Source organism: Hippopotamus amphibius, chromosome 9 (genome assembly GCF_030028045.1).
Source record: "Hippopotamus amphibius kiboko isolate mHipAmp2 chromosome 9, mHipAmp2.hap2, whole genome shotgun sequence".
NCBI lineage: Eukaryota > Metazoa > Chordata > Mammalia > Artiodactyla > Hippopotamidae > Hippopotamus > Hippopotamus amphibius.
Genome location: NC_080194.1, coordinates 83730055 through 83755595, shown reverse-complemented (window position 1 = coordinate 83755595; position 25541 = coordinate 83730055). Strand labels below are relative to the sequence as shown.

The following is a 25541-nucleotide window of genomic DNA, read 5'->3' as shown; positions in this document are numbered from 1 at the left end:
TTCTGGGCATTTCGTATAAATGGGATAATATAATATGGGGTCTTTTGTGACTGGCTTCTTTCATATTGTGTAATGTATTCAAAGTTTATCCACATTGTAGCGTGTATCAGTACATCAGTATGTCACACTGGTATATCTGTTCATCAGTTGATAGACATTTGAATTGTTTCCACTTCTTAACTTTTGTGAATAATTGTGCCATAAGCAGTTTTTACATGTTTTTGTGTGGATATTCATTTCTCTAGTTGTGGAATTTCTGGGTCATATGGTAACTCTATGTTTAATATTTTGAGTAACTGCCAAGCTGTTTTCCATCAGCAGTGTAAGAGGGTTCCAATTTTTCTACATTGCCTTCGATACTTGTTAGTGCCCATCTTTTTATAGTTACCTTAGTGGATGTGAAGTGGTATCTCAGCATACTTTTGATTTGTATGAGCATTTTCCTGATGACTAGTGATCCTGAGTATCTTTTCGTGAGGAAGATCTCTATTCAAATGCAATGCCATTTTTAAATTGTTACCTTTTTATTATCAAGTTATAAGAATTCTTTATGTATTCTGAATACAAATTCCTTATTAGATACATGATTGCAAGTATTTTCTCCTATTCTCTGGGTTGTCATTTCACTTTCTTAATGCTATCATTTGTAGCACAAAATTTTTTAGTTTTGGTGTAGTCTAATTTATCTATTTTTCTTTTGCTGCTTGTGCTTTTGGTGTAGTATATATTAAGCCATGGCTTAATCCTATGTGTTCTTCTAAAAATTTTATACTTTTAGCTCTTATATTTAAGTCTATAATCCGTTTTGAGTTAATTTTTATATATGGTGTGAGGAAGCATTCTAAATTTTTTTGCATGCTTTCTTGTTTCTACCTGTAATAGATACATTTTGTTGTGTTTTTTTTTTTCCATTTTTGTTTGTGTGTTCTTTAGGAACCTGACACTGAGGAATCTTCATCTATTATGATAGATAAGAAAGGGAAAAAGAATTTGTCTTGGGGGAACCAGCAGGATCTCCTTTCTGAAGACAAGGATATACCTTTTAGCAGAGTTCAGGTAAAGCAGAGTGAAAGGAGATAGTATATTAGAAATTAAAGTAATTATGATTTGGGATAGAGATGCCAGTATTCTTGTATTGGTTTGGGAGTATAGATTTAGGTTTTGTTGAGTTGAGCAAAGACTGTAATTTCACATTTTATTTTAGTAATTTGTTTGACTACCATATCCTTTTAAGATTATTTTAGGAATCTTGCAGAAAACCTAGAGTGTTGCTGCTACTTGGCATCCTATATTTGATGTTTATGTTCACTTTTAGAAAGTACAATTCAAAAATCCACTATTTGCTGTGATAGAAGAAGAAGAAGAAAATCAGTTACATCAGGATGTTCTGCCAGAAGCCCAGGATTATCTTCCAGAAGTCCAAGGTGACCTGCTGCAAACCCAGCGTGATTTGACAGCCGTCAACAGTGTTGAGCTGAAAGCCCAGAGTGCTGAGCCGAGGCTCAGTACCCAGGATGTTGAGCTGGAAGGCCAAGCTGTTGAGCCCGAAGCCCAGGTTGTTAAGACAAAAACTTGGAGTGTTATGCTGAAGGACCAGAGTTTTGAACTAGAAGATGGGAATATTGTTTTGGAAGTCCAGGATTCTCTACCCACAGACCAGAATGTTCTCCCCAAAGACCAGAATATTCTACCCAAATGTCAGGACCAGGATTTTCTACCCAAAGACCAGCATGTTCTCTCCGAAGACCAGAATATTCAACCCAAATGTCAGGACCAGGATTTTCTACCCACAGACCAGGTAAAACAGAGTGGAAAGGAGATAAACAAAAAGAAATGAGCTCTTTAATGCTTGTAGTGGGATTTGCAAGGACTGTATTGCAGTGGATTTGGAGAGCCATTGTTGGAAAAAATAGTTTCTTGATTGATTTCTCAAATGTCCAGGATTCTTATTGAGTGTTAAGATATTATCAGCAGCATATTAGCCCTGTCTGGACAATATACTTTTTTTAAAAAATCTTATTCATTAGGGAACGTATTTCTTACAGCCATTATCTGTTTTGAGAGCTGAAAGATGGGGAAAAAAGAGTGGCCTAGAAGTGTCCAACAGTATTTTTTACCCAGGTTCTAAGGCCAGCCCACCACCAGAGATCAGTTAGACCAAGAGATAGAAGAAAGGGATCAATAGGAAGTAAATTACTTAGGGTTGTGGCTGGGCTTATGTGGAACAGAGTATAGTGTTTTGTTTTAGTCTATAAGTTGTTAAATTATACTCTGACCTCAGTTAACTCCTGAATTCTCACTGCAACCTAAAGTATTATTGATTAACCTATCTTTCTTAACTGAACAATTGATATTTTATATTTGTTCTTTTTTAGAAAGAAAATTTGAAGCAGCCAGCATCAATTTTGGTAGCTAGGAGTGGGGGAGAGTTGTTTCCTCTGGATGTCCATCAGGATCTTTTACACGAGCAAGATCAGGCCTTCATCAGCGGCCAGGTAGAGCAGAAAAAAGGAGACAGACCATCAGGAATTGCATTGTTTGGGTTTAGTTTGAAACTTTCTAAAGCTTGTTCTTAGCTAGATTTCTAAAAGTATGGTTTTCTGTTTTATTCTGTGATGTTTCACATTATCTGGAGTTGAAAAGACTACTGGAAGGTTCCCGATGAAGGCTAGAATATTATTGCTATCATGTTACTCCCACTGAACAATTTACACCTTATGTTTTTTTTCTCTTTTAGAAGGTACGCTTCAAGGAATCATACTGTAATATGACAAGTGAGAAAGGGAGAGAAGACTTTTCTCTGGCAGGTTATCAGTGTCTGCCTCCTAAACTTCAGGACCAGGCCTTCATCAGAGATCAGGTAGAGCACAATCAAAAAGAGATAAGTAGGAAATAAAGTAACTGGATTTTATACGTTTTCAACAACTGGTAACGTGAAATATGGAATCAGACCCTTGTTTAGTGAACTGTATCAGTCAAATCAGTTCTGTCATTCAGAAGGCTGATAAATCACATTCATGTTCTTATTGTGGAATCAGTTAGACTATTTTAATTCACTAAGATTAGGCTACAACTTTTGCTGAAGCCCGCATTATTACCACAAGCATACTGCTCTTACATGAGCAATATAGGAAGAATTAGCAGACCCTAAATTATTTAAAATTTGGGGTGGGGATGGGGAAGGTTTGTCAGACTATTCTGTACATGTTTTGGGATTAAAAATTAAGATCTGTAGAGTTGGGCTAAAAGTATAACATCCTTGTTCAAATAAAAATGTATCAGAATATCCTCATCTGGTACCATTTCCCTGGAGTTCTCACTGAAGCCTAGAGTATTAAGATTAGCATGTTTCTTTGGTTAGATGATTTGTTTTCTGTTTTTGTTGTTTCTTCTGAACATGTTTCTTTTATGAGAGAAGAGGGAATGACTCTGGGGTGTATGTCATCAGTATGTTAAACCTAAAATGCAAGACCAAGCCTCCCCTAGAGAGCAGGTAGAGCAGAATACAGTGACAGGGCTGTCTACTTTCTAAAAGAGTAACAGATGAAGATTTGGGCTGGAGCTTGTCAAGCTAGCTGGTATGTAGGCTACATAGAATTAAAGCTTCTAGAGTTAGGGTAAGAGTATGATGTCTTCACTTATTTCAGAATGTGCCAGATCTAAAGAGTCCAGGTAAGAAAGCATACCTCTGCCATTTGGGTTAAATAAGCTAGGTTTTATATAATATTGATTGGTTATCAGTAAATTATTGTTCTTTTTTAAAAAAAATTTATTTTATTTTTGGCTGCATTGGGTCTTCGTTGCTGCATGCAGGCTTTCTCTAGTTGTCGTGAGTGGGGGCTACTTTTTGTTGTGGTACACATGCTTCTCAGCGCAGTGGCTTCTCTTGTTGCAGAGCATGGGGTCTAGGTGCACGGGGTCAGTAATTGTGGCTCTCAGGCTTTAGCACAGCCTCAGTAGTTGTGGTGCATGGGCTTAGTTGCTCCACGGCATGTGGGATCTTCCTGGACCAGGGCTCAAACCCATGTTCCCTGCATTGGTAGGCGAATTCTTAACCACTGCACTACCAGGGAAGTCCTAAATTGTTGCTCTTAAACTCAAGTACTTCAGCAAATTTGGCTTTTAACATTGTCTTTTTTTTTTTTTAATTAAATAATTAATTATTTAATTGGCTGTGTTGGGTCTTTTTTGCTGTGCGTGGGCTTTCTTTTAGTTGTGGTGAGTGGGGGCTACTCTTTGTTGTGGTGCACGGGCTCCTCATTGCTGTGGCTTCTCTTGTTGTGGAGCACGGGCTCTAGGTGCACGTGCTTCAGTAGTTGCAGCATGTAGGCTCAATAGTTGTGGCTCATGGGCTTTAAAGTGCAGGCTCAATAGTTGTGGCACACGGGCTTAGCTGCTCCATGGCATGTGGGATCTTCCTGGAGCAGGGATTGAACCCATTTCCCCTGCTTTGGCAGGTGGATTCTTAACCATTGCACCACCTAGGAAGCCCTGACATTTAGTCTTATACTTACTGAAGGAATTCTACTTTTGGCCAGCTGAAGCAGTACATCAAAACCACACATCCAGTTTGCAAACCAGTTATGATGAAGGACAAAACAAGCTGTTAACCACCGAAAACTTCCCAGACTTCACCACTTCTAGTGTTTGTGCATGGAGTTGTTGGAGACATTGAGTAGGAGTACTTAGGGAAATGACACAAGTTGTTTCCTGGCTTGACCCAAGAAAATGTTATAAAAATATTGCCTTGTTACCTTATCTTCTTCCAAATGTGTTGAATAAAGAATTGCCCCATGCAAAAAAAGAAAAAGAAAAAAAAAGCCAGAATAATCTGGGATTTGCTTTAAAATACTCTAGAAAAAAAAAATGGGAGAAGAAATGGATGACAAAACAATGTTGCTGGGAGGGACAAATTGGGAGATTGGGATTGACATATACACACCACTATATATAAAATAGGTAACTAATAGGGACCTATTGTACAGCACAGGGAACTCTACTCAATACTCTGTAATGGCCTATATGGGAAAAGAATCTAAAAAAGAGTGGATATATGTATAACTGATTCACTTTGCTGTACACCTGAAACTAACACAACATTGTAAATCAACTACACTCCAAGAAAAATTAAAAACAGAAACAAAAACTATAATGTTGCTAATTGTCGATGCTGGGTGATAGGTATCTTGGTATTTATTATACTATTTTTTTTCCCACTTTGGTGTATGTTTGGAAGTTTTATATTAAACACACGAATGCACACCCCTAACTGTTATATTATCCTCCCCTAGTATCATTATTTTGGGATTGTCACTGAGGTGTACCGTATTGTCACTAACCTATCATTTTTGCTTAGAAAATTAGTTTTGTATTTTGTTGTTCCTTTAGAACAAGTGTATCAGGCAACCCTTATCTTTTGAGAAATGGGAGATTGAAAGCGGAATTGCTTCTGGAGTGCCATCGGTATGTTTCACGTGGTATTCAAGACCTAGCCTCTCCCAGAGAGTAAGTAGAGCAGAATATAGTGAAAAGTAAGTAACAAAGGGTGAATTCCTTAGGTTTTGGTTCAAGATTGACAGGGCAAAGTAGTAACTGCTTCAGGGGTTTAGCGTTAAGGTCAATAACAATGGGCAAGATAGAATGTCCTCTTGTTCTGTGAGCATTCTGCCCCGTTGAAACTACTTCTGGCCTCTTCACTGAAGCTTTTACTGTTGCCCTGGCATGAGGCTATTGCTTGGACAGTTGATGTTCAATGTTTATGTTTTCTTTTAGCACAGGAACTATGGGCAGGCCTCACATAATGTGACAGATGAGAGATGGAGAAAGGAGTTATTTCTGGAACACCATGAATATGTTTTACATGAAATCCAGGATCCAGGCTCTGCCAGAGAGCAGGTAGAGCAGAGTATAGTAAAGAGTAAGCAGCAGAAAGTCAATTAGTTAGAGTTTGATGTGGGCTTGCCAGAGCTGTGCTACTAACAACAATGATGAGGATGATAGTGTTATCTCTTATTAATATTATCAACAATGTTATTCATATTATTAAGACTAACAGCTTGAATTCATTGCTCATTTACCATAGCCAGAATGGTTCTAGAACTTTGTATCCATTGTCTCATTTAACTCTCACAATAACCCTGGGACACTGATACTATTATTATCCTTGTTTTATGGATAGAGAAACTTAGGATTGCTTCGCAGATACAGTTAAGATCCATGGTAATGTCAAGATGTGTAATGTCTACTTCTATGCCATAATGTATCAGACTATTCTGACCTATTTAGATTGCATTAGGGGTATCACTGCTGCCCAAAGTATTTTCACTACCATTATGTCACTGCTTATGCGACTTGGTGAATGCTTTTGTATCTTTTAGAGCTTATGCTCCATACAGCAACCATCTGTTGGGACAGGGGAGAGATGGCAAGATTTGCTTCTGGATGGCCATCAGCATCTTCCACCCAAGAACCAGAGAGAGGCTTCCAGCAGAAGACAGGTAGAGCGGACTGTAGAGTATGAACAATGGAATTTAGATAGGGTTATAGGTACCTGCTGAGCTGGGAGCAGCAAGGCTAGGCAAAAAGCAGATTCGTGGTTTATTTCATAGTGTGTAAAACCTAAGATTATTCACTGAAGCCTAGGGTATTGTCAGGAGCACTTGTTGCCTATTGGAAAAGTTATATTTTTTACATGTATGTTCTTTTATAAAAGGTGTATTTCTGGTGGCCGTTGTCTTTTATGGTGTGAGAGGGGAAGAAACAAGTGGTTTCTGATGGGGAGGGGTCAGGAGGGTCTTTCATCAACAGCCAGGGCTAGATCTCCATCAGTAACCTGGTAGAGTATAAGGTAGGATCACCGAGAAATAAACTATACAGAATTTGGGCTGGAGCTTGTTAGGGTCATAGGGCATTAACTGAGCCCAGAAGAGGGGTACTTAATCCTGCCTGTTTAATTGAGGGTGCAGCTTTGGTAGTCAGAACCTCTTCTTCTTGTCCTTCTGCTATACCAGCCCTGAAAATCCTCCACCCTGAATCAGTCCTTTTACCTTTTAGGCTCCCAAATAATCCAGCCTTATAGGAAAAAAACTCTTTAACAGTGTAGATTTATACACATTCATCCTTAGGGATTATAGTCACAGCTGGGCCCCCAGTGCTGCTTAGCTTTTTTCTTACTTTTCACTTGTCAGCTCCCTCAACTATGGCCCACACTGATAATTCTAAACCTTAAGTACTCCTTAAAGTTCTTGCTGCACCCCCATACTCTCAGACTTTAATTTAAAAAAAAAACATCATGCAGTAACTCCCTTGACCATTTACTTTTTTGCCATTCTTACCTGTTCCTACTAATCTCAGAGGAAAAGTTGTCTTTCTTTGGATCCATATTCTGGATTCTCTTGCCATCTTTTCTTCTGGGTCCAGTTTTGAATATTATATTGTGAGACTGGTTTCTATTAAAACCCTCTGAATAATGTTGCATATATTTTTGTTTGTTTTAGCAAGCAGTCATCTTGGTTAAGTTCAGACTATTTTGTTCTTTCTCATCTTCTCTGAACAGTGACTCCAATGTTAGTTCAGTTCTCAAAGCCTTCATTATTCTTGAAGTCCATCCCATGCATGCACAGCTCAGGGGTGATTCTGGGATGTGTGCCAGTTCATACACAGAATTAAGGAATCCATTTTTCTAACTCATTCTTCTTTTTTTTTATTTAATTTTTATCAGAGTATAGTTGATTTATAATGTTGTGTTAGTTTCTGCTGTGCAGCAAAGTGAATCAGTTATGCATATATCCACTCCTTTTTAGATTCCATTCTTTTATAGGTCATTACAGAGTACTGAGTAGAGTTCTGAACTCACTCCTCTTTGGGATACCCACTCCATATACTCTCCAGATACCAGGGACCACATTTCCTGGAATTTTTAGTTACAATCAGTGAGAGAGAGAGAGAGAGAGAGGTTCAGAGTGGGCTTACTCCTTGGCCAGTGCTGAAAGTCCAGTTTTTCTTACTTTTTTGAAAGCAGAAAATAATTTCATTTTCATTATAGTAAAAGTAAATACAAATAAACAAAAAGAAAAAAAAAAACCCAAATCCTAGAGATAACCACCATTAGCTTTTTGCTGTGTATGGTTTTCAGGTTTTCTTTATAACAAACAACTTTAAAAATAATGGCCTTATTGAAATATGCAATCAATTCTCTTTATTCATACTAGTTATATTCTATAAAGTTGCCATAAACACTGAATTTTAGTGAATACTGAACCATTGGTCAACTGTTTTGCATGAATTTCTGTTTAAAGACAACTTATTTAATATGTATTATTGACTCATTAACATTGTAGTCAGGGCCAATGTCATTATAGCTCGTGGCTGAACGAAGCTTATGTAATACATGTGTTTTCTCCATAAGGCACATCACAGCCTTCTTATGCTTAAGAACACTAGGTAGTACTTCAGAACTGTGCTGAAGGGCTGTTTTAAATAGCAAAATGAACAAAAAAAGCACAAAAATGCAAAAACCTTTGCACGAAATGTACCTTGAAAAGGATACTTGTTTACAGTATGAAGGCTCAAAAAAAAGCAGAGGATCACCTTGTTTGACCTCAGCTGGCAATGTGTACATCTGACAACTCAAATTTTTCACAGCTCTATGCATGTCTGCAAGTGACCACAAAAGCACCACAAGTATTAATTTTGTGATAACAAATATATTTTAGCGAACAGGCAAATTCACAGACAAGGAGTATTCAAATAAAGAGAATTGGCTATTTTATATACCATAAAAGTAATCCATTTAAAGTGTATAATTCATTGCTTTTACCATATTCAAAGGGTTGTGCAAACTTTGCCACAATCACTTTTAGAATATTTTCATCCCTCCCCCAAAGTCATATACCCATCAGCAGCCACTCACTCCGTTTTTCCCCTCACCCCCAACCCCAGCCCTAGGCAACCGCTAGTCTGCTTTCTGTCTCCATAGATTTGCCTATTCCAGACATTTTATATAAATGGGATCATGGAATGGCCTTTTGTCACTGACTTCTTTCACTTAACATAATGTTTTCAAAGTTTATTGACCTTGTAGCATGTAGCAGTACTTCATTCCTATTCATTGGATAATTTTCCACTGTATGCATACAACACATTTTATTTATCCATTCATCAGCTGATGGACATTTGGATTGTTTCCGCTTCTTGACTATCGTGATTAATGCTGCTATGAACATTTCTTTATAAGTTTTTCTGTGATATGGGTTTCCATTTCCCTTGGGTATATACCCAGGAGGGGAATTGCTGAGATGTATGGTAACCATATGCTTAAACTTTGAGGAAGTGCCAAACTGATCTCCAGAGTGGCTGCACTAATTTTCATTCTCACCAGTATTTTGAGGGCTCCAGTTTCTCCACATCAGCACCAACACTTGTTATTGTCTGCCTTTTTGAAATTATAGCTCTCTTAGTGGGTGTGAAGTCGTATCTCATTGTGGTTTTGGTTTACATTTCCTTGATGATTAATTATGAGCATCTCTTCATATGCTTATTGGCCATATATGTAGCTTCTTTGGAAAATTATTAAATCCTCTACCCAATTTGGATTATTTGCCTTTTTTTTTAATACATGTATTTATTTATTTATTTATTGGCTGCACTGGATCTTAGTTACTGTGCACGGGCTTTCTCTAGTTGCAGCAAGCAGGAACTGCTCTTCGTTGCAGTGGCTTCTCTTGCTGTGGAGCATGGGCTCTAGTGCACGAGCTTCAGTAGTTGTGGCTCACTGGCTCTAGAGCGTAGACTCAGTAATTGTGGTGCACGGGCTCAGTTGCTCTGCAACATGTGGGATCTTCCCGGACCAGGGATCGAACCCAAGTCCCCTGCATTGCAGGTGGATTCCTAACCACTGTACCACCAGGGAAGCCCCGGATTATTTGTCTTTTGATTATTATGTGAGTTGATATATTCTACATACAGGACCCTTATTTGTTTGAAATTTGCAAATGTTTTCTCCTATCCTGTACGTTGTCTTTTCACTTTCTCAGTGGTTTCCTTTGCAGCACAGAAAATTTTAATTTTGAAGAAGTTCAGGTTACGTACTTTTTCATGGCTTGTGCTTTTGGTGTCATATCTACGAAACCATTGCCTCATCCAAGGTCATAAAGATTTACTCATGTGTGGTTCTCTAAGACTTTCAGATCTGTGATACACTTTGCATTAATTTTCATATATGGTGTTAGGCAGGGGTCCAACTTCATTCTTTTTTGCACGTGGATATTCAGTTGATCCAACATCATTTGAAAAGACTCTTTTTACCGATTGAATTCTCTTGTCACTCTTGTCAAAAATCAGTTGATTGTAAATTTAAGAGTTTATTTCTGAACTGTTAGTTCTATTCTATTGATCTATAAGTATGTCCTTATGCCAGTACCACACTGTGTTGATTAGTGTAGCTTTACAGTAAGTTTTGAAATTGGGAAGAGTGAGTTCTCCAACTTTGTTCTTCTATTTCAAAATCATCTCAGCTATTCTGGGTCCCTTGCTTTTTCATATGAATTTAAGGATTACCTTGTCAACTTCTGTAAAGAAGTCAACTGAAATTTTGATGCAGAATGCATTAAATCTGTTGAGCAATTTGCCATCTTAACAATATTCAGTGTTCTGATCCATGCACAAGAGATGTCTTTTCATTCATTTAGATCTGTTATTTCTTTCAACAATGTTTTGTAGTTTTCAGTGTATACAATTTACACTGCCTTTGTTAAATTTATTCATAAGCATTTTTTGATGGTATTTTATATGGATTTTCCTCTTAATCTCATTTTCAGATTGTTCATTGCAAGTATGTAGAAATATAATAGATTTTTGCATACTGATCTTGTATCTTGCAACTTTGCTGAAAGATAAATAACTTTTAAGCTATAAAGATAAAAATAATTTTAAACTTTTATTTCTAAAAATTAGAGATCATATTTTGAGCCATATAATCTCCAAGTAAGTGTACTGAGTTATGTCAACAGGCTTTTCTTATAATTGGGGGGGAATAAGCTCCAGTTTCTTCCCTGCCGTGTCAGTTGATTGCTGTAATATTTTCAAGCTTTTATTCTCTAAACTCACATCTATTAAGAATGTGTATAAATTGAAAATGATTATAGATCTGCAATATTAAGGGATCTAGTTTTGTATCTTGGATTCAGTCCCAAGCACACATTCATGACAGAGTGATATCAAGTGATCAATTTAGAAGGACTTTTATTCTGAATATTTTGATTTGTCATTAGTTCATCCATGTTTTTGACCTGAATCCTTTCTTTTGTTTATTGTTTTTGTTTGGTTAATCCTTCTTTTATTCTTTCATAAAACTTTATTCTTTTATATTTGTTTTTTTGACTTTTTTATCCAGTTGAGCTCAAGATTGCAGGAGAAAAGAATCAATAGACGAAATTATCAAAAGCATGTGTAGGGCTAGCTTTTGACAATTTTGTCACTTTGTGTGACTGGACTTTCTAACAGGTTGGTGGTGAATATCAATCAGGATTGAACACTGAATTCCAAACTCCACTGGCACTTCAGTCTGGAGTAAGTCAAGAGGAAAACAAGAAAGAGGTGTGTAGTAACAATGGCTTTTGCACATCAGTATTTCTACTATAATAGTATGTCTGAGATTGGAAACAATTTGTTGTGTCCTAACGCATTAAGAGGAAATTCCATAGATAAAGGCAAAGAAGTTACCTGAGTCATTTTAATATGTTGAACTTCTCTTCTAAGCTTCTAGGATTTAGGGTACCTTGAATGTGAAATCAGAAAGCTGATCCTAGTGAGTTTCTCCAGTTAGTGTATATTTGCCATAATAGCTTATTTAAAGGAAGAGTTTTAATATATGACTTCCTTTTCTTCCTTTTCAATCTAAAGGTAGTTTAAATGAATACTTTTTAACATTGGCCATGCACCAGAATCAGACATGGAGCTTTTTTCCAAATAGAAATGCCTGGACCCAAAGCATATATACCGAATCAGTAGGTTTGGGGCATCTGTGTTTTAAAAAAATACCACTGATGATTGTGATATATCCTCAATATTGAGAACTGCTATTATACTTTTAATAATTTTTACCAAAAAGGCACAAGCTACTTGAAGGACAAAAACATGTCTGTGTGTATACTAGTGCTCTTTGAACAGCTTGTGCTCTTAAAAGAGAATATATAAATTTGGAGGTGTGAAAAGATCACACACAGGGTAGTAGCATTTACTTTTATTATACTAGTTCCCTTTAAAAGTGTGATGCTCGCTCCCTCCTCCCCATCATATTAGGCTAGGCTTAGAGTGTGCTTTTGTGGTGTGGTTTTAATTTTGAAAAGTTAAAGTGACCATTGTTCTGTTATAAAATACCTCTCATATTCTTTCTTTGGCTCTGCTTCTGTGGTACTTACTACTAGGGAACACAGAGTAAGTATAGTATGTATCTCATTCTATTAAATATGATCATTTCCTCAAGTGCTGTTGACAATGGACCATGCTAAAGGCAAACTAAATTAATACTTCTTTCTCTGATTTGTCTGTTACATCTAATAGCTATGTGCTTGAAAATATAAATCTCTTACTGTATGTGATATTATCCTGAGTCACCATAAATAGAAGGAAATTAAGGACTTAATTCCCTGTGACTTCTGTATCATATAGTTTTCTTGCCTATAACACAAGGTTACTTTCCTTTCTTGGAAAGTCCTCTGAGAGCAGAATCTTAACAATTTTAACTTCTTTTCCTTAGTGTCAAAAGCAGTACCTGAGATATAGACGACTTTTCATGGATATTGAGAGAGAACAAGTGAAAGAACAACAAAGGCGAAAAGAACATAGGAAGAAAATTGAAAAGTAAGTTCTTTGACCCTCACCGTGAGGCTTAAATTACCAGTTATGGTGATTTTGGAAGCTAGGTTTTAGAAATAATCAAGCAGTGGTTTTACCTTCTTATCCATAGTGGAAACACCTGTTTTTGATTTGGGTTGTAGTATAAAAAGATAGTTAAGAGCTATGTTTTTTATAGACTTTTTTTGGGACGGGGGGATAGTTTTAAGTTCATAGAAAAATTAAGCAGAAAGTACAGAAAGTTCCCATTTACTCCCTACCACTACACATGGACTGCTTCCTCTACTGTCAATATCCTGTACTGCTGTGATACATTTGTTACAACTCATAAACCTATATTGACATATCATAATCCATAGTTTACATTAGGCTTCACTCTCAGTGTTGTACATTATTATAGGCCTTGACAAATGTATAAAGACATGTATCTACATAATATAGTGTTGTACAGAATAGTTTTATTGCCCTAAAAATGCTTTGTGCTCTGTGTATTTATCTCTCCCTTCCCCCAACCTGTGGCGACTGCTGATCTTGTTACTGGCTCCATTGTTTTGCTTTGTATTTTCAGAATGTCATATAGTTGGAATCATACGGTATGTAGCCTTTTCAGATTGACTTTTTTCCCTTAGTATTATGCATTAAAGATTCCTCAAATTTCTTTCCATGGCTTGAGAGCTCATTTCTTTTTAGTACTGAATAATATTCTAATGTCTTGATGTACCACAGTTTATTTATCCATTTACCTACTGAAGGATATCTTGGTTTCTTCCAAGATTTGGCAGTTATAAATAAAGTTGCTATAAACATCCATGTGCAAATTTTGTGTGGGCATACATTTTCAGCTCCTTGGGTAAATGTCAAGGAGTACATTTGCTGGCTTGTACAGTAAGAAGATGTTCACTTTTCTAAGAAACTACCAAACTTTCTTCCAAAATGACTGTACCACTTTGCAGTCCATTAGCAATGAATGAGAGTTCCTGTTGTTCCATATCCTTGCCAGCATTTGATGCAGTCAGCATTTTGGATTTTGACCACTCTAATAGAAGTGTGTGGTATCTCATTATTGTTTTAAATTGCATTTCCCTGATGACATATGATATGGAGCATCTTTTCATATGCTTACTAGCCATCTGTATATCACCTTTGGTGAAGTGTTGGTTCAGGTCTTTGGCCCATTTTTTAATTGGGCTATTTGTTTTCTCATTCTTGAGTTTTAAGAATTCTTTGTACATTTGGGGTAATGGTACTTTATCAGATGTGTATTTTGCAAGTATTCCTCCTAGTCTGTGGCTTGAATTCTCATTCTCTTGACTTTGTCTTTTGGAGAGGAGACATTTTTAATTTTAATGAAATCCAGCTTATAATTATTTTTTTCATGGATCATGCCTTTGATATTGTATCTAAAAAATCATTGCCATACCCAAAGTCACCTAGATTTTCTTTCATGTTATCTACTTGGAATTTCATAGTTTTGTGTTTTACATTTAGCTTTATGATACATTTTGAGTTAACTTTTGCAAGGGGTATAAGGTCTGTGTCTGTATTCCTTTTTTTGTGTGTGTGCACAGTTATTCAGTTGTTCCTATACCATTTGTTGAAAAGACTGTCTTTGCCTCATTGTATTACCTTTGCGCCTTTGTCAAAGATCATTTAAGTGTATTTATGAGGATCTATTTCTGGGCTCTCTGTTCTGTACCATTGACCTATTTATCTGTTCTTCTGCCAATAACACACTGTCTTAAAAGAGAGATGATGCCTATAAGAGACTCACTTTAGCTTTAAGGAGACACATAGGCTGAAAGTGAAGAGATGAAAAAAGATATCCCATGCAAATGCTCACAAAAAGAAAGCAGGGATACCTATCCTTGAATCAGAAAAAAACAGACTAAGTTAAAAGGGAAGGGTCACAATAAACAAAGAAGATCACTATATAATGATAAAGGGATCAATTCATGAAGATGACATATCGATTGTAAATATCTATCTAACATTGGAGCACCTAAATATGAAGCAAATATTAATAGAACTGAAGGGAGAAATAAAAAATACAGTAAAAGTTGGGGACTTTACTACCCCCCTCTCAACAATGGATAGGTCATCCAGACAGAAAATCAATAAGGAAATAGCACTTTTGAGCAATACTATAGATGAAATGGATCCAACACACATATTACAGAACATTTTATCCAACAGCAGCAGAAAACACATTCTTCTCAAGAACATACAGAACATTCTCCAGGATAGATCATATGTTAGGCCACAAAACAAGTCTTAACAAATCAAGAGGATCGAAATTATATCAAGTATCTTTTCCAAACACAATAGTATGAAATTAGAAATCAATAACAGGAGGAAAATTGGAAAATTCACAAGTGTGTGGAATTTAAACAACACACTTCTGAATAACCAGTGGACCAAAGAAGAAATCAAAAGGGAAATAAAAAAATATCTGGTGATATTATGGGATACAGCAAAAGCATTTCTAAGATGAAAATTTATAGCTATAAAGAAAAAAGATCTCAAATAATCTAATCTTCCACCTGAAGGAACTAGAAAAAGAAGAGCAAACTAAACTTAAAATTTTTTAAAGTAATTAGGTAGTTAATTAATTAATTAATTTATTGGCTGTGTTGGGTCTTCGTTGCTGCACACAGGCTTTTTTCTACTTATGACGAGCAGGGGGTTCTCTTTGTTGTGATGTGTGGGCTTCTCATTGCAGTGGCTTCTCTTGTTGCAAAGCATGGGCTCTAGGCCCATGGGCTTCAATAGTTGTGGCATGTGGGCTCATTAGTTGTGGCTCTCAGGCTCTAGAGTGCAGGCTCAGTATTTGTGGCACACAGACTTAGTTGCTCCACGGCATGTGGGATCTTCCCAGGCCAGGGATTGAACTTGTGTCCCCTGCATTGTCAGGTGGATTCTTAACTTCTGTGCCACAAGGGAAGTCCCTAAGCTTAAAATTAATAGAAGGAAGGAAATAAAGATTAGAACAGAAAGAAAGAATAGGAAGAAAATAGAAAAGATCAACAAAACTAAGACTTGGTTTTTGAAAAGATAAAACAAAATTGAAAATCCTTTGCTAGATTAACGAAGGAAAAAAAAGGTGGACTCTAAATGAAAGAGGAGACATTACAACTGATACCACAGAAATACAAAGGTTTATAAGAGATTATAATTTACAATTACATGCCAACCGATTGGACAGCCTAAGAAAAATGGATAAATTCCTAGAAACATGCAACCTGTCAAGACTGAATTATGAAGAAATAGAAAATCTAAACAGACCAATTGCAAATAGGGAGATTGAAATAGTAATCACAAACCTTCCAACAACATTCAGCTCCACTGGGAATTCTACCAAACATTTAAAGAAGAATTAACATCAATCCTTCTCAAACTTCCAAAAAGCAGAGGAGGAGGGAACACTTCCAAACTTATTAGGAGGCCAGCATTACCCCGGTATCAAAACCAGACAAGGATACTACAAGAAAATAAGATTACAGGATACTATCCCTGATGAGCATAGATGCAAAAAGTTTCGACAAAATTTTAGCATACTGAATCCAACAACACAGTAAAAGGACCACACACCAGGATCAAGTGGAATTTATTCTAAGGATGCAAGGATGATTCAAATGTGATTGTCTCAACAGATGCAGAAAAAGCACTTGACAAAGTTCAACATCCATTCATGATAAAAACTCTCAACACAGTGGAAATAGAGGGAACGTACCTTGACGTAATAAGGGCCATATATGACAAGTCCATAACTAACATCATACTCCATGGTGAAAAGCTGAAAGCTTTTCCTTTAGAATCAGTAACAAGACAAGAATGCCTGTTCTTGCACTTTTATTCAACATAGTACAGGAAGTCCTAGCCTGAGCAATTAGGCAAGAAAAATAAATAAAAGGCATTAAATTGGAAAGGAAGAATTAAAACTGTCACTATTTACAGATGACATGATATTTATATATAGAAAACCCTAAGACTCCACCAAAAATCTGTTAGAACTAAATGAATTCAGTAAAGTTTCAGAATACAAAATCAATTCACAAAAATCATTTGTATTTCCATATATTGACAATGAACTATTGAAAACAGAAATTGAGAAAACAGTCCTATTTACAATAACATCAAAAAGAATAAAATACTTAGGAGTAAATTTAACCAAGGAGGTGAGAGATCTGTACACTGAAAACTATAAGACATTGTTAAAAGAAATTGAAGAAGACATAATTAAATGGAAGGACAGTTCATGCTTATGGATCAAAACAATTAGTGTTGTTAAGAATATCCATACTACCCAAAGCAATCCACAGATATAATGTAGTCCCTATCAAAATTCCAATAGCAGAAATAGATAAGACAATCCTAAAATCCATGTAGAACCACAAAAGACCCTGAATAGCCAAAGCAATCTTGAGAAAGGACCACAAAGCTGGAGGCATCACACTTCCTGATTTCAAACTATATTAAAAAGCTAGGGGCTTCCTAGGTGGCGTAGTCGTTAAGAATCCGCCTGCCAATGCAGAGGTCACGGGTTCGATCCCAGCTCCAGGAAGATCCCACATGCCGCAGAGCAACTAAGCCCATGTGCCAAAAAATAAAAAAATAAAAAAAAATTTAAAAAAAAAATAAAAAGCTATAGTAATCAAAACAGTGTGGTATTAACCTAAAATCAGATATATATATATCAATGGAACAGAATAAAGAGTCCAGAAATAAATCAATTAATTTATGATGAAAGAACCAAGAATATGCAATGGAGAAAGGATAGCCTTATCAATAAATGGTGTTGGGAAAACTGGACCCCTATCTTACACCATCAAAAATCAACTCAAAATGGATTGAAAACTTTAACTTAAGACCTGAAACTATAAAACTCCTAGAAGAAAGCACAGGGGTAAGCTCTTTGACATTAGTCTTGACAGTGATTTTTTTGGATTTGATACCATAAGCACAAGCAACAAAAGCAAAAAGAATCTAGTGAGACTACATCAGACTAAAAAGCTTCTGCACAACAAAGTGAAAGGGCAGTGTATGAAATGAGAGAAAATATTTGCAAACCATATAACTGATAAGGTGTTCATATCCAAAATATATAAGGAACTTGCTCAACTCAATAGAAAAAAAAAACAATTAAAAAATGGGCAGAGGACCTGAATAGGCATTTTTCCAAGAAGAACATACAAATGGCCAACAGGTACATGAAAAAGTACTCAACGTTGCTAATCATCACGGAAATGAAAATCAAAGCCATAATGAGGTACTACCTCATACGTATTTGAATGGCTGTTATCAAAAAGAGAAGAGGTGGGGGCTGGCAAGGATGTAGAGAAAAGGGAACCCTTGTGCACTATTGGTAGGAATATAAATTGGTATAGACATTATGGAAAACTATACAGGTTCCTCAAAAAATTAAAAATGAAACTACCACATGATCCAGCAATTCGACTTCTGGGTATATATCCGAAGGAAATTAAATCACTATCTCAAAGAGATATGTGCACTCCTATGTTCATTGCAGCATTATTCACAATAGCCAAGACATGGAAGCAGCCTAAGTGTCCATCAACAAGTGAATGGATAAAAAAAAAGGTGGTACAAATATAACAGAATATTATTCAGCCATGAAGAAGAAGGAAATCCTGCCATTCGTGACAGCATGAATAAACCTTGAGGGCATTATACTAAGTGAAATAAGTCAGATAAAGAAAGACAAATACTTTATGATCTCACATGTTAAATATAAAAAAATTGAACTTATAGAAACAGAAAATAGACTGGTGGTTGCCAGGACTTGGGGGATGGGGGAAATGAAATGTTGATCAAAGGGTACAAACTTTTAGTTATAACATGAATAAGTTCTGGGATCTAATAATGTACAGCATGGTAACTATAGTTAACAATACTGTATTACATACTTGATGTTTACTAACAGACTAGATCTTGTGTGTTCTTATCTATCTTTCTATGTTTGGAGCCTATAAAAAAATTTAAAACAATATTCGTCATTCCATCAAAATTTTCTAGGCATGTCAAGAGATAGGAACAGATAACCAAAAGCTAAGAGAAGGAAGAGACAACAGAAGCAGGCTCACAGATGACACAGATACTGGTGTTATCAGACAAAGACTTTAAAATAGTTGATTAATATCCTCAATAGTTGATTAATTTCCTCAATAGAGGAAAAGATGGAGAAAATAGATGAAAATATGGAGAATTTCACCAGAGAACTGGAATCTTTAGAGTAAAATAGAAAGTCTAAAATTGAAAAAGTATGATCTTAAAATAGGCACTTCATGCAAAATGAGATACCATTTCATACTCACTAGAATAGCTTAAAAAAACAAACAGGGACTTTTCTGGTGGTGCAGAGGTTAAGAATCTGTCTGCCAATGCAGGGGACACAAGTTTGAACCCTGATCTGGGAAGATCCCACATTCAGCAGAGCAGCTAAGCCCATGTGCCACAACTACTGAACCTGTGATCTAGAGCCCACAAGCCACAACTGCTAAGCCTGTGTGCTGCAGATACTGAAGCCCGCGTGCCTAGAGCCTGTGCTCCGCAACAAGAGAAGCCACCACAATGAGAAACCCGCGCACCACAACGAAGAGTAGCCCCTGCTTGCCACAACTGGAGAAAGCCCACGCAGCAATGAAGACCCAGGGCAGCCAAAAAAATAAAATAAAACAAAACAAGCAAAACACAACTTAACAGTATCAAATAGTGGCAGGGGTGTAGATTAACTGTAACTCACGTATTTAAGGAAAACAGCACAACTACTTTAGAAAACTGTTTAGTATTTTTATATAGTTAAACATACACCTACTCTATGACCCAGCCACTTAACTGTTAGATATTTCCTTAAGAAAATGAAAACATTCATAAAAACACCAAACAGTGACAGAATATATTTTCAACTGTCCATGGCATTTACCAAAATTGATCATATCCTGGGTTATCTAATAGAGTATGTTCTCTAATTATAGCAATATTAAGCTAGAAATTTTTTTTAAGAAGTTTTACTGAGATGCAGTTGACATACAATAAACTGCATATATATAACGTGTACAATTTGGTTTTTTTTTCTTATTAGTAAGCTAGAAATTAATAAGTACATTTTCAAAGAATTGTGGTTCAAAGATAAAATTATACTGGAAATTAGGAAGTACTTTGAAGGGAATAAGAATGAAAATAAAACATATCAGAACTTCTCCGATGCAGCTAAAGCAGTACCTAGAGGGAACATTGGTCTTAAGTGCAATTATCAGAAAAAGTAAAAAAGGCTAAAAAAATCAATGTTACAATTTGCTATCTTAAGAAGCTAGGAAAAAATAGCAAATCAAACCAGAAGAAGGAAGTCAGAAAGAATAGAAATCAATGAAATAGAGAACAAATGTACAATGGAGAAAATCAGCAAAGACAAATGTGGGTTCTTTGAAAATTTAGTTTTGCTGGGGAATATCACTTTTACTAATCAGTAAAAACCAGTGTTAGGAATGAAAAAGGAGCCATTACTACAGAGCCTAGAAATATTAAATGTTAATAAGTGAACATTATGAACAACTTTACACTAAAAAATCTGATCAGTTTGATCAATTTGTCTATTACAATAGACAAACTTCTGTAAAAATAAAAAACTGAAAATGGATGCAAGAAGAAATAAAAATCTGAGTAAACATATCACATAAAGGAATGATATCACTTATTGAAAAAAATCTTACCAAAAAGAAAAATTAAAGTTCAGGTCCAGGCTCAGATGTCTTCATCATGGGATCCCAAGTGTTTAAAGGGAAAAAATAACACTAAGGTTTGCATGAACTACTCTAGAAAATGGAAAACAGGGAATACTTCCCAGATAATTGTAGAGGCCAGCATATTCTTAGTACCAGCCTGACAAGGATGTTACTAGAAAGCAACACTTATAGACTAACTTCTCTCATGAACATAAATGTTAAAATTCCAAGTAAAATAAGAAGACCTAGTGGCCTATGAGGGGCACTTCTGCAGGCCCCTGTCCTTCAGACTTCTGCCTAACTAAGCCTTTGCCTCCTTTCCCAGGGCAGCTTCTTAACCACCCCTGAATGTCTCCCAAGCCATGGACCCAGTAGAAACAAAGCTTTTTGCAAAAACAATGGTGAACAAAATGACTACAGTAAACATTCCAAAATGTTTGAGTTGTCTTTCACTGGTGGAAATAAATTTGTTTTTCTATTCTTTCTGCATTTCAATTTTTTTTTTTATCATTAGTGTATTTGACTTTAGGAGCCTAAGCAATATCTACATTGTAAGGGGCCCCTACATTGTAAGAGGCTATCTTGTTTATTTTGCAATAGAGAGCACAGCGACTTCTGAAATTTTTATGTGGCAGTCCACTGGTGAGAATGGTTCTCCTGTGAGGTGTTTAATAGTTCCTTTGGTATGTTTTTATTCTCACATTTTTTCCCCTTTGAGATATGTTATAATACCCTTGTCTTAAAAGTAACTTGACAAAAACTGCTGCAGTAAAAAAGTGTGTGTGTATATGTATTTTGGATTGGGGTTAGAAGAGAGAGGCTTGGAAAAATCCTCGTGAAGTTGTCTATGGTAGCCTTTAGGCAGAATTCGATATAAATATTTCAAGGATCTTTTCTGTTCTTAAGTCTCCCAGGATAACAATTTCAGAAACTAAGGACACTGGCTCTCAGGATGTTCATTCTTATATCTAGCCCAGATTTGTCTTACTATAACCCAGTCATTTGCCATAATTATGATCTGATCTACATAAAAAAAAATTCTCAGTTCTGTGGTGCCCACATATAAGTGTTTTTACAGACTCATCAGGCAAAAGACAGAATGGAAATTTCAGTTCATTTAACTGAAGCCAAGACATCCCCACTGTGGGTATTTTATGTCTACCTTAAATCTTCTTATGACATGCCTGCCACATGGCATAGTCAGTGGGGAATTCTTCTTTAGCTATACTGCTGACCTTCTTTGAAAGCTTTTCTGCTTAAGGCTTTTGTTTTATTGCCATTTTCTCACCGGATAATCTTTTTCTTGTTGGATTTATACTCTTGACCCGAGAAAAAATATGAAGGTCTCTGTCTTACAGATGGTATCAGAACTTTAAATCTGTTGTCATTGACAGTTTGCAAATAATTAAAAATTATTTTTTGCTTTTTCCTCTTGAAGAAACTAAATCGTGTGTGCCTTCTTTGCATGAGGGTTATATGTTTTAACTTAAAGACAAAAGCCACTTTAGCAGCATTCTAAAATAAACATACACCTGCTTTCTGAACAAGGATTGATAATAACTGCTTTACCTTACCCAGTTGTTATAAGAATCAAATGATATGGTTCATTCATTCGTTTAGCAGCTATTTATTGAGCATCTATTAATTGGTAGACATGCTAGATTTAGGGGGTGCAGAAAGAATGGAAGACGTGATCCTATGCTTACTAGATAGATTTCACTGACTAATGGGGAGGCAGATAAATGAATAGATAATCATATAGATAATCATACTACTATAATATATTAAGAATTACAAGACATTATAGCATGTGATTCAGAACATGAGGAAATACGTGTTCAAGTCCCAGCTTTGCTGCCTACCAGCTGTGTGACTTTTGGAAAGTTACCTTCTAGAAGCCTGTTTCTTCTCTATAAAACAGGGATGATAATGATATATACCTCAGAAAGTTGCTTTGAGGATTAAATGAGGTAACAGTAAATGAGCTTAGTATAGAATTTGGCACCTATTATATGCTCAGTAACTGTTCATTGACAAATAGTTAAGGAAAAAAAAATAACACCATGTTTTATATAAAATATTCCAGAGAATGGAAAACAGGGAATACTCAGATAATTATAGAAGACAGTGTAACCTTAATACCAACCTGTCATGGATATTACAAGAAAGCAATGTTACAGACTAATTTCTTTCATTAACATAAATGTAAAAAATCAAGTAAAATACTAATAAAATAAAATCTTTCTTCTGATGTCATTAGAAGGAAAAAATTACAAGAATGTATGAGACCATAGAGACCATGTTTTGATTTCAAAATTGGGGGCATGGTGTAGCAGGACAGGGAAGACTTCCTGGGCTGAGTTGTGAAGAGTTAGAAGAAGTAGTATGAGACAAAATTGGAATTGGATTGGGGAAAAGAGTAGATGGATTGTAGAGACATGGATGGATCTAGAGACTGTCATACAAAGTGAAGTGAGTCAGAAAGAGAAAAACAAATATCATATATTAACACGTATATGTGAAATATAGAAAAATGGTACAAATCAACTGGTTTGGAGAGCAGAAATAGAGACATAGATGTAGAGAACAAACATATGGACACCAAGTGGGGAAAATAGGGTGTGGGGGTTGGTGTGGGATGAATTGGGAGATTGGGATTGCCGTATATACATTACTAATAAGAAGAAATATCAAATTGTACACTTTAAATATATGCAGTTTATTGTATGTCAATTGTATCTCAACAAAAGTTCTTAAAAAAAAAAAAGAGTAGATGGGGGTTCTAGGCAAAAACAATAGCATTGTAAAAGCAGTAATTCCTGAAAGAATATGACACTTTTGAGTTGGATGTGATTAGAGCTAAAGGAATGGCAAGAGGTAAACCTTACAAAATGAGGAAAGATCATAAAGAACTTTGTATGTCATGAGAAGGAATTTGGATTTTATCCTGAAAATAGAAGCCACTAGAGTCATTGTGAGGAATAGATAAAATGGCTAAGACTAGATGTTAGGATATTACTGAAGTAATATACTTACAGAGAAGATGAGAGGTGAAATTAATTTTTTAAAGGTTATTAGGTATTAAGCCCTTACTGCGTGTCAAATGCTTTACATAGATTATCGTGTCATTTAACTGATATACAGTCCTGCAGGGTAGTGGTGGCCACCATTCATTAAGCATTTACAATGTTCCAGACATAGTGTTGAGTGTTTTAGAGGCATTAGCTCATTTGCCCACTTCAGTAACCGTATGAGGTAAATTTTATTATTTTTTTTATTTTGCAGATGAGAAAATGAGCCCCAGAGAGGTTAAGTAATTTGCCTAAGATTAAGATCACATTTAGCAACGGCAGAACTGGGATTCAATCCCTGATTTATTTGACTCCATCACCTAACCGCTTTGAAGTCTGTAAGTTATAAGCCAGGGCCAGGAAGGCAGTGAGGAGGAGGCAGTTTTAAGAGCAAAAGAGATAGAATTAATAAGATAATGTCAAAGGAGAATATAAGGGTAAGTCCCAGGTTTATGGCTTAGGCCACCAGGTAAATGGGGTACTGTGAAGCAGATTTTCCAGGAAGGAGGTGGAGGTGGAAGGGATTTTTAAGTTTGGGGCATATTGAATTCAAAGTGCTTAATGGAAATCCAAGTAGAGCGTCCGGTAGGAAATATTAAGTTATTTTTAGTAATGATTTCAGAAATCACTAAGGAAGAATACTATCAGAATCAAGAAACGGAGAGACAGAGGAAAAAAAGTTGAACAGAAAAATAGGATTGGCAGGCAAAGATTTAGACTGTGCTAGATTAGACCTTAATCCTGTTATGTCAAAGAGGAAGATTTCTTTCATCTCCTTGAGAAGTTATTTTTCTAACAGAGCACCTCTTTTAATTCCTAAAATAAATCTATTTCTTATTCTTGGATGCAGAATTCCTTTTATTTGACATTGTTGGTGTTGGCAAATTTCTGTGATTACTCAAGGAGTATGAATGCCTACCGCCAAAAAGATAGCCTTGATTTTAGTTCTAGGTCTCAGTCTTAGTTTAACTTTGTAAAGGACTAGTGGTGTGGCTTTATATGGAAGATGACTAACAAGAGTTTTTGAGTTGTAATTATAAGAATATATTTTTAATGCAGTTTTCCTGTGATACCACTTTCTTTTCAGGATTCTCTTCAAAATGTAAATGTTGATATCTACTTGTTGTTTAGTTGTATAAACATCCAGTGTAGCAAGTTTATAAATCAACTTGCAGTGTTTTATATTCTTACTCTCTTTTACTGAAAGTCTGACACTGGTTTCAGAATACCTTTTAGCATAACCAGAGAACCACTAAAATTGTATTCATGTCAGTGCCCTGGGAAAAACTGATGTGTTGACATGCTGATTTCCAACCTAATTTAGTTTCTGTTGTGTATCAGCTAAAAGGTATATTTATGCAAGAAGCTTTAAAGGCATCCAAGAAGAATAACCTCATTTATAGAATAATTGTTTATATCAACTTACGATCCTTTCTGAAAGTACTGTATGGCAGTTGTTCTTAATCTGAGAATCTGACCAAAGCTGTGGATTCTTTTCCCAGATAAATACCTTTGAGACGCTCAAGTGGAATGTCAAATTGGCAGGCAGTTAAATAGGTCTGAATCTCAGAGGAATGGTCTATATTGTAGCTTAATGAGTTACAGGTGATAGTGGGTGGTAACCGAAGCAGATGGTATGCATCAAGTCACCTGGGGAGAAGGCATAGCGTAAGAAATAGAGAATGCCTAGACGTAGTGTATTTCTGCTTATGTACTATGACTTTTTGGAGGGCCACAGACTATTTTAATATCTAAGATATTTTGCTCCCTTGAATAAATTTTTGCTGACTTGGGTACAGTGTCGCCCCTGTTAAGAATGTAAATGCTAGATGGATTAACCTGTAGGCCACCATTGACCTTAAAGAGAGTTGTTTTG

General features: G+C 36.0%; 1 protein-coding gene across 5 annotated transcripts in view; it reads left to right on the top strand.

The window, feature by feature from the left end:
• The window catches only part of CCDC15 (coiled-coil domain containing 15), a 58498-nt gene that overhangs the window by 18245 nt on the left and 14712 nt on the right, over positions 1-25541 (top strand). For 2 of the 5 annotated variants that reach the window (XM_057695991.1, XM_057695993.1), the window contains 9 exons: positions 934-1056; positions 1316-1798; positions 2376-2495; positions 2738-2860; positions 5389-5463; positions 5773-5895; positions 6378-6497; positions 11503-11595; positions 12758-12861. In XM_057695991.1, coding sequence (XP_057551974.1) covers positions 934-1056; positions 1316-1798; positions 2376-2495; positions 2738-2860; positions 5389-5463; positions 5773-5895; positions 6378-6497; positions 11503-11595; positions 12758-12861 — 1364 coding nt within the window. Of the gene's footprint in view, positions 1-933; positions 1057-1315; positions 1799-2375; positions 2496-2737; positions 2861-5388; positions 5464-5772; positions 5896-6377; positions 6498-11502; positions 11596-12757; positions 12862-13423; positions 13505-19259; positions 19691-25541 lie in introns of those variants that run through there. The other 3 variants (XM_057695995.1, XM_057695994.1, XM_057695992.1) reach the window with 3 other exon arrangements.